Genomic DNA, 13,642 nt, shown 5'->3' with positions numbered 1-13,642 from the left:
GCCATGTGCGCGTGGGAAACGGAGGTACCGGCGTGTCCAAGCTGTGGTTGTTGTGTGGCAAAATATTTTTTGGCTTCTTGACGACTTGCTCTGTGCGCCAACATCCGTTACCTTCCACTGTATCCTCTAGCTCTTCACTAGATTCTTTTTTTCCTCCCAAAAGTACCATTTCATCGTGAGTCGTCGCCCAAATCGTATTCCAGAGACGCAGAAATCTTATGGCCATGTAGATGACGAATCCAGCTACCGGCATCCACCAGAACGTCGTTCCTTCTGAAGTCGGCTGGCAGTTTGTTCCTCAATACTATACCTTTGTCAACGAACAGCCCAATCGTTTGCACTGTTTTTACACTAAAACCTCCACTTTCATTCATGGTACAGAGGGCGAGGATGGGAAGCCGTGTTTCGGTCAACAGGTACATTCGCTTTAGCGATTTCTTCTACCGCTTTCCGTTTCTGACGTTCTTGGCAGGAAATCCATAACAAGATCACCTCGATTGGATTCCAAGACTGCAAAGTCTTCATCCATTCGGTTGACGCCCAGGCATCAGCTAATGGCGGTATTATCATCCAAGTCATCGGTGAGATGTCCAACCGTGGTGAGCCCTGGCGCAAATTCGTCCAGACGTTCTTCTTGGCGGAGCAGCCCAACGGTTACTTCGTCTTGAACGATATCTTCCGTTTCCTCAAGGAAGATACCGTGGAAGACTCAGACGATGCGGCCCCGGGTGAGGCGACGCCTGCCTCAGCTCCCTCGTCGGTTCCAACCTCCGAGCCCGCTGCTCAGCAGGAAGAACAGCCCGTGGTACAGCTCCCCGCAGCGGCACCTACAGATGTCGCAGAGCCAACGTGGTCGGCGGTCAATGCTTCTTATGCTGATGAGCCGAAACCTGAGGAGATCCGGGAGCCTTCACCAGCTCCTCCTGCTCCTGCACCAGTGGAAGAAGCTTCTCCTTCGCCTGCTCCATCTCCCGCTCCCGTCCCGGCAGAAGTCGTTCCTCCAAAAGTGAATGGCGTCTCTGAGCACCACCCAGAGCCAACGCCAGCACCTGCCGTCGTCGAGAAATCCCCCACTCCTCCACCAGCTCAGCCCGAACCACCTGTTGTCGAAGTACCGTCGCCAGCACCACCAACTGTCGCTCCCCCACCAGCGCAAGCACCCCCATCGCCCGCACCTCCCTCGCGCGCTCCGCCTCCCCAGCAACAACCTCCGGCCCCCACACCCGCTCCTGCACCACCTCAACCGAAGACTTGGGCCAATTTAGCTGCAGCGAACTCGAAGAAATGGGGTTCCGCCGTGGCTCAAGAGGTCCGTGGAACGACTGAGGTTCTGGCGCCCACTGCTACACCGAGTCCTGGTCCTGCGAACGGTGCTCAGTCACCAGTCACTCCGTCGCGCGGCGGTCCACCTCATCAATACCAACGCGGCCCTAAAGGAGACCCCACGAGTATCCTTGCGTCGATCACCACTCCGTCATGCTTCGTGAAAGTACGTTTATTACTTGCCCATGTCATCTCCAAGTGCATTAACCTCTCGTGCTTAGGGTGTGATCGACCTTGTCTCCCAGGCTACGCTCTCCCAGGTTCTGACCACGCGCTTCGGGCCGATCAAGGAGGTCGAGGTTGTCCACAGCAAAGCCTGCGCCTTCATTGAGTTTCAGTCGGTGGACTCTGCGCGCAAGGCTATCCTGGCTTCGCTTCCGTATAGCCAGGGTGGTGAAGGAGGCATCAGGATTGATGTTGGTACTGACAGCCCTGTAAGGATCAACGTAGAGACCAAGAAGGAGCGGGGTGACAGGCCAGTGTCGCGAGGCCGCGGAGGTGGTATGGGTAATGGCGATCGTGGTGGATACGGTGGGGGATACGAGAACCGGGGTGACCGTGGTGGATACAGAGGCAGAGGAAGCATACGGGGTCGCGGTGCGCCAGCTGGCGGAAAGTAATTTCCTCGCCGAGCGTCGTCGTCCACTTGGAAGTCCCTGTGCCATTGAGTTTGTTGTGCTTTACTTATCACCTTCTTTCGCTTCCCCCTGGTGTTCCAGTGTTCTATGCACGCTGCATTTTATTCTTTCTCCCTTGGTTTTTGTTGGTCAATTCATCGCCGCTCCACGCTTCTCGCTTCGCTGATTGCTCAATATGTTATGTTATGACCTTGCATGCAATTTATGTCTACTTCATCCCGCCCATCCTCTACCCTCACATCCTCCTCGCACTCATGGTATTATGTAGGATCCAATGCTATATAATCCCCCTCGCTGAATGCTGGACTGTGTGGTCGCGCAACAATATTGGCTGTGCTGTGTTGCTATTTCTTGCAAGATGTGATTGAGGGCCTCTATGATCCTAAAACAAACGTCGTGTAAACATGTTTGAGGCTCGAGAGTCGCCACATATTATCAGGCGATCACCCAGTCGGGCGAGTCTCGACTCGGTCGGATTCTTGAGTCTGTCTGCCAACGTGGCGCCAGCAGTTCCTTCCTCCCGCCACCTCGTACAATACCTCCCGTCACTGGCGACCTCTCTAAAAGCAGCCCAACCTCGCCGCAACCAAGGTAAGCCTCCACCATGTCGAAATCGCTGCAAAATACTATGATTGACCGCATTCTCAAGCCCGTAGACATCGCCGAAAAGCCCAGCTCGTCCTCAGACATGGAGCAACAGGCCAAATCACCACCAGAGATAAAAAAGGTCGCGCAATTCCTGCGCAGTGGGGGCGCCGGGGTCAAAGTGCGGGTCGGAGCGATGAACGGGAAGCGGCTGGACTACTTCAAAGGTACGCCGAGCGGGTGTTTCGCAGAATGTGCGGCGTAACTTGCTGTGTCGTCAGGAAAATCCGCCGTGAAGGCCCTGTTGTCGCCGGAATACCAGAAGCTGAAAGGCGTCCCTAAGGTTACCAACGAAGACGAGGCGCGGACGGTGTTGCACGCCGTCAATGCCTTCGCGTTCTATCTACGAGTCGCCCGGGGTGACCCATCGGGCTCGTCGTCCTCGTCACCCAGACACCTACAAATCATCCAGGAGCAGATGTTCGTCCCGGACGAATACTACGCGTGGTTCTACGAAGGCTCACAATGGACGACGTACGCCGGCGGCATCGGCATGGTTGCTCTGCTCTTCGCCGGTGTCATGTTCCCGCTATGGCCGCCAACCATGCGCCTCGGCGTGTGGTATCTGAGCATGGCGATGCTCGGTTTCCTCGCGCTGTTCTTCGCCATCGCCATCGTCCGCCTCATTTTCTACATCATCACCATCGTTGTCGCATCTCCCGGAATCTGGATATTCCCCCAACTATTCGCCGATGTCGGATTCGTAAGTCCGTATTTGTGTTTCACGGAGCATCTACTCAACTACAGGCATTTAGGTCGACTCCTTCATACCGCTGTACGAGTGGGACATGCCGAAGCAGAAGGGCAAGAAGAAGAAGAGCGAGAAGAAGGAGAAAGTAGACAAGGGAAAAGGAAAGGCAAAGGACATATCAACAAACGGCGCCGGCGCGTCGATCGTCGAGGTAGACTCGGACGACTCAAAACCCAAAAGTAGACGAGTAATGGTGGAAGAGGTTGAGGATGAGGGAGAACCTTCTTCGTAATCCACTCACCGTATTCGTCGTATATGTTTTTTCTTAATGTTTCTAGCAACTAATTTATGGTTTACGACACTATCATAGATGCTCTCCGTGATTATCCTCCCACTGTCTGGTCTATTCTTGATACTACTGCTGTTCCGTACGTTTGCATCCTTGGTTGATGCGGCTGGTGCCTTTAGTGAGGGCTTGTTATGTATCATGGAATTGTAATGCAGTCTTCTCCAGCGATGCCTACATTGCAAGACCCTTACAAGGTACTTAAATTGGACCTAGGGTTTTTCCAACATTAGTTTAATGTTGCTTTTCTATTCCTATACCTGTCCTCATAACATTATGCAAACGACTGTATTACTGTTTTCTGTGAATTAGTTGTGAAACCATGCAGGAACAACTTCGGAGCGAGCCATGTGTACACACACGGGCGTCTGTTCCTTATGCTCAGTATGATGTATATAGCGATACACATGGGCTTCAAATAGTACTTTAAGTTGCCTGCTCCTCCTCTCCAAACCCCCAATGTGATATTATACTATTCGCTCCCGTCGAGGATGAGTTGGCCCCAACTGACGCAACTCCACGACACAAAAAGGATATAAACTCCGCGCCCCTTTTCTGGACTGGACACGTTTCTCAAATCGAAACTCTGCCTTCTCGCTCTGGTACTTTCTTACGCACCCCCAATCTCCCGCCATAGCATGAGACTTTCTTCCGAATCGCCTACAGTTGTCGCTTCAGACTCTTCACTCATTCACCGCAACACCGCCCCCGCATCTTCAGCCCCGTCGACCATGCATCTCACATTCCCCGGCGTAGCTTCCATGTTCGTCAAAATGCGCCGAGCTTCCTCGCAGGCGAAAGTAAACGCCCAAGGAAAGCCGAATCACATCGAGTCTTGCTCCGGGCTGGAGCCCGTCACGGATCCGTCGCTCTCCGGAGAAAACGCGACGCTGTCGAGGAAGCTGCCGATGACGCAAACGGACGTGTACACTTGCATTGGCGGCGTGAATATCCTGGTTTTGCTTCGGGCAACGAGGTCGGCGTTGATGGAGCGGGCGGAGACTTTGGGTGCCAACGTGCTCGTCGATGAATCGTACGTTGCCCCCTCTTCTGTGCGCAGGGGCCGACTTTGAGTTTGGGTATTGACCTGGTCACTTCGTAGGTGGAAGTGCACAATCTGCAAAAACCGTTCGAATGGGACGTACAAGGTCAATGTACGCCTTTTCGCATCGCTGTTAACCACAATTGCTGTATTTACTGAGTATACTGTAGATTCGGTACCAAGCAAGCGCAACACGCTCCACGATTCCAGACCCCCACAAACCCGTCGCGCTCGACAACGCCAAGGGCGTACCGGGGTTGATGACCATCATCAAACGCAACGATTAGCTCCCTTACAACCTCCGCCTACCCCGTTCCCGCCATACGTCGCCGTTGCGCCTAGTCCGACCCCTTCCCTCTGCGCCTTTCTGATCAGGAATTCAATGTACATGCCCCCACTTTTTTGTATCATATAATGTCGATTCGAACGACAACCGTCGTACCCACATATCCTTACCTCTTCCAAGATTCGCGCGCCCTGAAATTTGGCGGAGGTGGCTTAGTTTGGTACCCGAATACCCCACTAGCCCAGTCTTGGTACCTCACCCCCTCCACGACTTCCGACCCCTGCACATAAGCAAACTTCATTCAAGGCCTCAATCGCCCCTCGCTCAGCCACCAAGCACCGCATCGCGACACTCCGACATCTCCTACTCGGTTCTCGAATCTCTCGTTTTTGGAGCTCCGGTACGACGACGGGTTGCACACACATACACTCTCCTTACCCGCCTCTTTTCATTCGTCGTCCCCCCTCCGGTGCGGCGATATGTACATATATCCCAGCTACGTTAATTTCTGCAGTGCGTACCCTTGCCTTGCCTCCAAATATCCCTGTATAGTAGTGTTCATATCCCTTTTCTCGTTCTTTCCGCATCATCGACCATTGGACCATCACACAAAGCCACCCGTTACATACAACACATGACGTCTGGTATACACGCCCATACTAATAATAAAACACAATTCAAAGCTTCTATACCACGATTTGGGTCGACGGCACTGCCCAGCCCTCCATTTTAGCAACACGACGGTCAACTATTGCCTGTAGCTACTGACCTTGTCGTCACCTCTCGAGTTTGAGCGACAAGGCCGTGCAAACCGCTCCATTGTACGTTCATTTGGGCAAAGTAGTTGGAGCGACCGCGCGTCGTCCTCATGCAAGTTGCCTCATGCAACGTGCGTGCTTCGCTGCTGCACAAATATACGGTGAGCAGGCGGATCGTGCCGTGAACCTAGCAAAAGCATCTACATCTACTCCACACGCCCAGGTGCTTATCGGGGGTCGTACGCTTGTGACAAGGGATAATCAAGGCCCGACAAACTCGTAGCCAACATCTAGCACCAATCCCGAACGGTAGTATATGGTATACTAGCATTAGGAGTCTGGATATGATAAGTCGGTGAACACTGAACAGTGGACTTTGCTGTATATCTCTGAGTGCCCCTCCCTAGTGACTAGCTTTTAAGGGGTCTCTTACAGTCTACACAGTACTGTAGAACGACGCTTCGGAAGCAAATTGTCTCTCGAGTATTGTAGCGGTTTCTTATCCGCCTGAATCTATTTTATCATATATTTTGTCCTTTCTCACTAGCCTCTCTATGTCTGTCAAAGAAATCGCGCCTGATCACATGACTGATGGTCTCGAGGCGACGGCAAGCACCGTGAGTCCGTGTCGACCACTGCCAGTACTTCACTCTCCACTGTCCAGCAGTCACCCTCAGAACGGGCGAGTGGCCGTCGGTGAGCGTTCAGGAGTGAAATTAGCCCGCGGATTGTCCATATCGTTACCAGAAATTTGGTATTACATCAGCGAAGGCCACCATGTCGTCGCGCGGAGGATATGAACGACTACCAATGTACGCGTCCGTTGCTCGACAACGTTCCTCATCTCACCATCCCGGTGTTACCTTTACACCCCCGCCCTCACCTCGTCCATCCCTTAGGTCTAGACACGACAACCACCCGAAACCCCACGTCTTCTGTCGCCCAAGATCAATATTCCTTTTCCTGAAATTCGCGGTCCCGGCTGCTATATTACTCATCCTGTTCGGGCTTTTCGTATACGAGCCGCATATCGAGCTGGCGTTCTACGAACGGAAGTGGATCAAACAGGAAATCGAGCAGCTGGCGCCGCTGGCTGGGTGCTTCGACCCCGATAGAGTGAGCCCGAAGTATAATCTCAGCGACGGGGTGTATGGGAAGCGGACGACCTCGGTGCAAGCGGGTATGCCGCTGAGGATGGGAATGGACTGTTATGACTTTGCCGGTACGATAAAAAAGGACACGGTTCAGGAAACACCGAGACGGATCCCCCCAGAAGACCGCGTTCAGTACCACACCTATTGGCGCGTGGATCTCGCCCCCTTCGGGCCCCGGCAGGAATGGATGCTAAAATCGTACTTCGCGACGCAAGACATTAGCACGACCCGGCTGATCCTGTGGTCGAACGGCGATTTGTCTTCGAATGAAATCTTACAGAAGTATCTCCGCCGGTACCCCGACTCGTTCAAGCTTGACGTTGTGAACATTCCAACGCTCGCACAAGGTACCGAGCTGCAAGATAGCCCGCTGCTGGGCCGGAAAGATGCCAAAGCGTGGGTGGACGGCGATCTCATTCGACTGCTGTTGCTCTGGAATTTCGGGGGAGTTTGGATAGATATGGATTCGCTATTAACGAGAGACCTCGAGCCATTACTGGAACATGAGTTCGTCACACAGTGGGACTGCTATGGTGCGTCCCGCAGTTCATGCTGGCACTCATACCTAACCATTCCTTCAGACAAAAAGTACCAACCTTTCAACGGCGCACTAATGCGTTTCCGACAACATTCGCCTTACTTGTGCGAAGCATTCCACATCATGAACATTTCCACGCCGCCGCGTTCAGGATCGACGGATTGGGGCTCGCTCCTCTATCACAAACTCTGGCGCCGTCTAGTCGCGTCATCCATCCCGCCGTTCCAAGTCCTACCATTCTGCTTCAGCGATGGGCGCTCGTGTCGTTTAGACAATCGACTACCGGATCCATTCACACAGGATAACTCGAAGGGGCAGTGGACTATGGGTCTCGGCGTTGAGCAAGGTGGGGGGTTGGATAGAGTCTTGGGAAAGGTGTTTGGTGTCCATCTGCATAACCAGTGGGAGAAGGAGTTTCCGAAAGGCGGCTGGGTGGAGAGGTTGTTACTACGCAAATACGACGACAAGCTGGCGGGACGCGATACTCCCGGCGACGAGCTGTGAGGGATTTGGGCGTCTCGGTTGGGTTTATTTATAGGACATTTTATGAGTATGTATCACTCGTTGGAGGGCGGGTTGACTAATGCGACGCTTACCACTCGGTGGTTGGACAGAGTTTCTGCTGTGGTATGGTGCATCGTCTGATCCATCTGGAAGTGTTCTGGACGCGTAGGCGTATCCCTCGAGATATCATAGTAACTGTGTTCTCCTACTCGTCATCCTATGCCTATTCAAGTGATTACAGCTTCATCATCGCTTGGAGGTAAGTGGATTTATCAGCTACGAACTAGTATGAGGCTGACTGTGTCCTTCCCAGCAATGTCCTGAAGGTCTAGTTCGTCGCACACCCATACTCTACAAATTGCATAATAGCTTCCATCTCTGGTCGTACCTTCCCGCGACGCGTGGAGCATCTAGATGATCAACATCATCCCTAATGCCGTATGTCAGAACAATAGAGCACTGTGAACGCGCCATGACTCGTATGTGCTTGGGTTTGATTGAAACTGGACCTGGAACGTTAGCAACGAAATCAATGATTCGGACTCGCCCTTCCCGAGGATCATCAAGCTTCAGCCAAGCACGGAGCTTGCCTCCAGAGATGGGTGGGGCATCTCCCAATGCTTAAGTGCGTATCATTTGGGTTTGAGAGGTGTCGTGTCGTGTCTGCAAGGGGATCATGAGTTTTTCCATCATACTTACTTATTTGTTAGCGTGCATTTCGTATGGGCTTCTAGCGTGCGACGACCTTGCGCCGGATGGCTGACCAAAACGCGTCCGTGACCGTCGTAAACGCAGCGATCCTGACGATGTCGATGGTGTCGAACAGCTACACGATATATATCTCGTTGTATGGGTGATCTCGCGGCCAATAGTAAGTGAATACCTATTCTGAGCCCATGATGGCGTCGGTCGAATACCGCATGGGGTATGAGTTATTGAAAATAATATCTAAACAATCGATTCAGGCAGAACACCGGTCCTATCCACATGTGGCTTGTACGCCCATGGATAAATGATTACGGTAACGCTTACAACGGACGGGCGGACCCCGGGAATATCCAGGCTGAAGGCGGGAGGGAGCGCAAGCGCGTTTGGTAGGTTTTCTTCTGTGCTGTGAAACGAATCGCGCTCTCACGTACAGCATCCGCTTTTTTATTGTCCAGTTTTCACGCTCGCGGCGGCCATGGGCGCATCCTTAATATCAAGAGTCGAGGCTACCGCTGCGGTTGATTATCGATTGCTGTCGGTGCGCCGTGTAAGCCCCTCTTTATTTGGCATCCCCGTTCGGGAGGAAGTGGTCGTTTATATCCGTAGTGAGCCACGTTTAGGTGTACCTTGTGAGTTGGTGAGTCGTCAACATAAAGTGCTGTCCAACTGCGGTCCGTCAGGCACGGTTCAGTCTATCCCGAGGCCTTGTACATGTGGACGATGGGTGAGGTACTAATATAGACCCTTCAGTTATTCACCAGGCCGTGTGAGTACGGCCTTAATGCTGGTTAATGCGCCACCATATATACCCAGCTGGCTTGGAATGAACACGGCGAGACTTCCATGCAGCTTGTGAGTCGCGGACCCCATTTCCTGATTTTCATAACTGCGAATGGAGCTCATGGCACACCATTCTCTAGCCTTCGTTTTGATGCCGGGGACAAGTACCGTCGAGGATTCAGGGAGATAGATTAATTGAAGTTCACGAATCTGTAGCAACTTCTTGCCTTGATTCAGGCATGGGTGTTCGTTTAAGCGGCACTACTCGAAACGGAGAGGATGCCAACAAATGATACTTGTTGGTTCGACATTACAATGCGTTAAGTGGGCGTTCGACGGAAGCAGTATCACCAGGGACCAGGGTCAAGCACCCACACAGCATCCAGTTCAAGTCCGGATATAGCCACCGCCAACGGATCAGTGTTGGTACCCTCCGGTGTTGATCGTGTCCGTATTTGTCTGTGCTGGAACCACTTGGAAGCACCGTACTTATGGCAGCAGCATCATTGCTAGGCATATGCCCCAACTCTTCCGTTCCGGATGGTTCCTGGCAATCAACAGCTCCGTAGACGTCCCAACAGCCCCCAAGTCACTCTGAATCACCCCACCGTGCACATTGATGCACGGCTGCCGTGTTATTGCCCCCTCGGACTTCAGCGAGACCCAATAGAAATATTTGCTAGATAACATATGTTTGATTCCGAGTCTGCAACTTGCCGGACGGACGTCACGGACTTTGATCAAGCGATGCCTCCACCCCCCAAGGACACTGATATCAACGTTCACTTAGACCGTGTCTCGAGTCTACATGCATTGCCCCAGGGCCTCAACGTATGCTCAGCTCATATTGCAAGTCGTGACTCGTACTATTCCCAGAGCCCAGAGAAATTTTCCTGTAGCCAGGTTGACATCGACGACGTTTTGATGATCACTATACTATCAAGACACATAGCAACTATTTAGCTGTGAGCGCTTCAAGTTGAGTATGAGAACACCGTCCAGTTTGCGCAGCCTCAAACATTCAAGACACTGCTATGGTTTGGATCCACCAATAGTGAATTATTATCTTTAAGTTGCGGTAACTACTGCTACTACTAGGTAGGCAAGGCTATGTACAAGGTAAATACTCTAGGAATTGCCTGTATAGCCAAAATAGTGAGAGGATGCATATGCATACCATAGATGGGTGTGTAACTAGTAAAACGAATGTACGGGGTAGAAAGATCAACTAAACCCAAGTAGTAATGTAGATAGGATGTAGGAGTGAACGAATGAAAGGAAAACACAAATATGAATAAATGAATGGTGGATAGTAATAAATATGTACTTGTCGAATTTCCATTTACAGAAGTGGAAAATGGTGAACGAATGTGTGTCCGATATGCGTACAGAGAATGAATCCGGCATTGCGGGAAATTGTAGAAGAACGAATGTAGGAGTAGTTTGTTTGAAGATATGATACACTTGGAATTTTAGGGGTGGTTGTGGCGGGAATGATCCCAATGATGTCGCTTTTGTCTGTTATACAAGATCTTAGGCATGATTAAGGTCGCATGTCGCGGGTGTCTTGTAGGAATGATAGAAGTTGCATGGGAGAGGGGGAAAGGGTGAAAACATTGATCGCATGACAGTGACTGAGCGAGTAAACGTCAATGAGCCACAATTTCCATCAAAATGAAGCGAATGCCACTTACTAGCGAAGGCGACGTCAAGTGGAGTGCGCTTAACAGATCCACTATGCGCATTATGACCGTCGGGGAAGGAGGTTGATGACGCGGTTCTTCTTCACCTCGAGACCAGACTTGCCGAAGTAGCGCTCCGACTCAAACGACCAGTGTAGTGAACCAACTATCCAATCGGCCAACCCCTCAACATATACTGCGACTTGACGATCAATTTCAGGGCCCCAAGAAGGCAGGTTCGCACGGCACTCTACGAAGCGATCAATTGACTGCTTGCAAAGTGCACCCACGAAGTCGACTGCGGCCTGGAGTTCGAGACCCTCCTCATGCATCACAACAGGGATCATGTTGTGCGTATCACCCTTGGATTGTTCGACATTGTATGAGAAGATATCCTGTGAAAGAACACGAAATGAGAAAGGCGTGGTTTTAGCGTATTGGGGGAAAACTTACATTGGACCAGGTAACGAGGTCGTTGGCGGCTTCTCCGAGGCTACGGATGATGGGATGGTCCATGACCTCGTCGGGAATGTCCAGGTTGTTGGCGTATTCAATCAGAGCCCAGCAAGGTTTGCATCCGCTTGTGTCGCGGCGCAGAGCAATGTAGGACTCGAGATCGGGGATTGAACCCTCAGCGCGATCCCGCGCTTGCTGAGATACAGCTTGGAACTACGGGGACCAGGATATTAGTCATGAGCATGAGAGTGTATGGACGGGCACTAACGAAGAAGTCGAAAGTCTCGATGAAGCGCTGCTGGGCACCCGGAGCAGCGGTGCGAATAAGTCGCTGCCAGTAACTTTGAATAGAAGTGAGTACGAGATTGACTACCAACGATTAAGGTAAATACGTACTCCTTGGTCATCTTGCCAACACGTTTCGTCTGATGCATCTTCGGGTTATAAAGTGCGTTCAGTACGACATCTGCTGTTGACTTTGTACCCCGGTTGTCCATGTCATCGGAGAGGTTGTCGAGATGGAACAGGTAGTTCATGAAGTCGCAACAAACTCTCAACTGAGGGGCACCCGCGTTTGGGTAGCACATAGAAGTCAGCAGGCCAGCCTTGAGTCCATGGTACGCGTCCCGCTTTTTGCCAGTAAGGTTGTCCCCGCGGAAGAGCCATCGCTTTGACTGCGCGGAGGCGATTTTGCGATGGCGGTTGACTCGTAGCTCAAAGGTGCAGTGAGAGACGAGGTCTGGGATAACAATCTTGCTAGGCGGGGCCGCCTGGGCGGAGGAGGATGCGATGGCTGACATGTGTGCAGTGGAGCTCAGTAAATCCGGGAGGGGGAGACGATGAGGGAACAGGGGAAAAGGATAGCCAGCTTTTATAGAATGATGGATCTGGGGAGTAGCACGGATCTGGCGGGCACGAGTCTGAGAGAGTGAAAGGAAAGGAAGAAGTGGTGGCTCGGTCCGCGTCGCGACAGAGGTTCAGGCTTGCCATGACAGAAATGAAGTACAGATTTGGGCATGGAGATCTCATTGTCAGCCCCAAAATACACGCAAAGCTACCAACACCGCCAGTTCCGAGAATATCGCCATGGCCATAGAATTGATTTGACTCGAGATCTCATATAGCCAGTTCGCTTGCCAGGCATCAGGGTAAGCGGTCTCCGTGCAGATTCAGCCTTTTTACGTGCAGATTCGCTCCATCTCGAAGCACGCGAGAGAACGGATATCGCCAGACCAGCCAGAAGAGTTTCAGAATCAGAATCGCGGCCGCTGCTCGTAGTCGTCGACGTCAAGCTGCAGCACAGCGCCAGCTCCTGATGTCGATGGTGGGAGATCACTGGCACTGCAACAACACTTGAGCTGCTTCCACACACGACCACTGCGTCTGTTCTTGGCTCGGCACCGAAATCGAGCCTGGCAACCAAGGGCCATATATGGTACCCTGCCGCCGGATAAAATGGTCGTTTGGTTCCGTGTTTTGTATATGTCCGAAAGGGTGCGACCGAGAAATCACAGCCAACTTGTGAAATAGTACAGAGTCCAGACACAAAGATGAAAACCCAATTTGACTGGTTCACGCTCATGCCTTCTCGATGCCTTTCAGAACCAGGCGATTCGAAGCAATCTCGCTTGGAAGGGCGCCAACTTGAACCCTGTCAAATTGAAAATGTCAAACTGACTACGTACGAATATACTTCACCGACGCAATATATATCTGCCACGTTTATATTGAGTCATAAAAGGTGAAACATTCAGTGTAAGTGGGGATCAGGGATGCCGTGTGACCTTGGCGTGTATGGGCATGAGAGAGGTGAACGCTAGTTGACAATTGGCTACTGACACGGGCCAAACATACGTTCTTACGCGAAGTCTTATCGGACAACGGTTAATGTATACCATTCGGGCCATTTAATGGAAAGACACCCGTCGAGGAAGAAAGCGAACACCGAGACTGAAAGCGGCATTACGCTGGGCCGCGCAATGGGGAGAAGTTCAGAAGACGGGTGTATACCAAGGGGTCCGTCCTGATTTTTCCCGACGGAACATCTACTCGTCGACCAAGATAATCTAGCCAGATGGCTGAGATATACGA

The 13,642-nt window shown here is 51.8% G+C and overlaps 5 protein-coding genes across 5 annotated transcripts; 4 read left to right on the top strand and 1 right to left on the bottom strand.

Moving 5' to 3' along the window:
- Positions 1-230: 230 nt before the first annotated feature.
- PC9H_008465 (uncharacterized protein) lies at positions 231-1,943 on the top strand (the record flags this gene model as incomplete). Its single annotated transcript, XM_036777975.1, has 3 exons — positions 231-416; positions 473-1,489; positions 1,545-1,943. 3 exons carry the CDS (start codon positions 231-233, stop codon positions 1,941-1,943), a joined length of 1,602 nt encoding a protein of 533 aa, XP_036629403.1.
- A 622-nt stretch (positions 1,944-2,565) lies between these two features.
- SEC62_2 (Translocation protein S62) lies at positions 2,566-3,589 on the top strand (the record flags this gene model as incomplete). The annotated part of the gene is made up of 3 exons (XM_036777974.1): positions 2,566-2,773; positions 2,828-3,309; positions 3,362-3,589. The coding sequence occupies 3 exons, from the start codon at positions 2,566-2,568 to the stop codon at positions 3,587-3,589; spliced, it is 918 nt and encodes a 305-aa protein (XP_036629402.1).
- A 692-nt stretch (positions 3,590-4,281) lies between these two features.
- On the top strand, positions 4,282-4,972 carry PC9H_008463 (uncharacterized protein; the record flags this gene model as incomplete). The annotated part of the gene is made up of 3 exons (XM_036777973.1): positions 4,282-4,676; positions 4,746-4,797; positions 4,856-4,972. 3 exons carry the CDS (start codon positions 4,282-4,284, stop codon positions 4,970-4,972), a joined length of 564 nt encoding a protein of 187 aa, XP_036629401.1.
- Positions 4,973-6,506: 1,534 nt separating this feature from the next.
- PC9H_008462 (uncharacterized protein) lies at positions 6,507-7,925 on the top strand (the record flags this gene model as incomplete). The annotated part of the gene is made up of 2 exons (XM_036777972.1): positions 6,507-7,416; positions 7,465-7,925. 2 exons carry the CDS (start codon positions 6,507-6,509, stop codon positions 7,923-7,925), a joined length of 1,371 nt encoding a protein of 456 aa, XP_036629400.1.
- Positions 7,926-11,157: 3,232 nt separating this feature from the next.
- On the bottom strand, positions 11,158-12,351 carry PC9H_008461 (uncharacterized protein; the record flags this gene model as incomplete). The annotated part of the gene is made up of 4 exons (XM_036777971.1): positions 11,158-11,490; positions 11,549-11,764; positions 11,820-11,892; positions 11,948-12,351. 4 exons carry the CDS (start codon positions 12,349-12,351, stop codon positions 11,158-11,160), a joined length of 1,026 nt encoding a protein of 341 aa, XP_036629399.1.
- Between the last annotated feature and the right edge of the window lie 1,291 nt (positions 12,352-13,642).

The sequence above is a fragment of the Pleurotus ostreatus genome (genome assembly GCF_014466165.1).
Source record: "Pleurotus ostreatus strain PC9 chromosome Unknown scaffold_6, whole genome shotgun sequence".
In the NCBI taxonomy this organism is placed as follows: domain Eukaryota; kingdom Fungi; phylum Basidiomycota; class Agaricomycetes; order Agaricales; family Pleurotaceae; genus Pleurotus; species Pleurotus ostreatus.
This window is presented reverse-complemented; position numbering and strand designations above follow the sequence as displayed.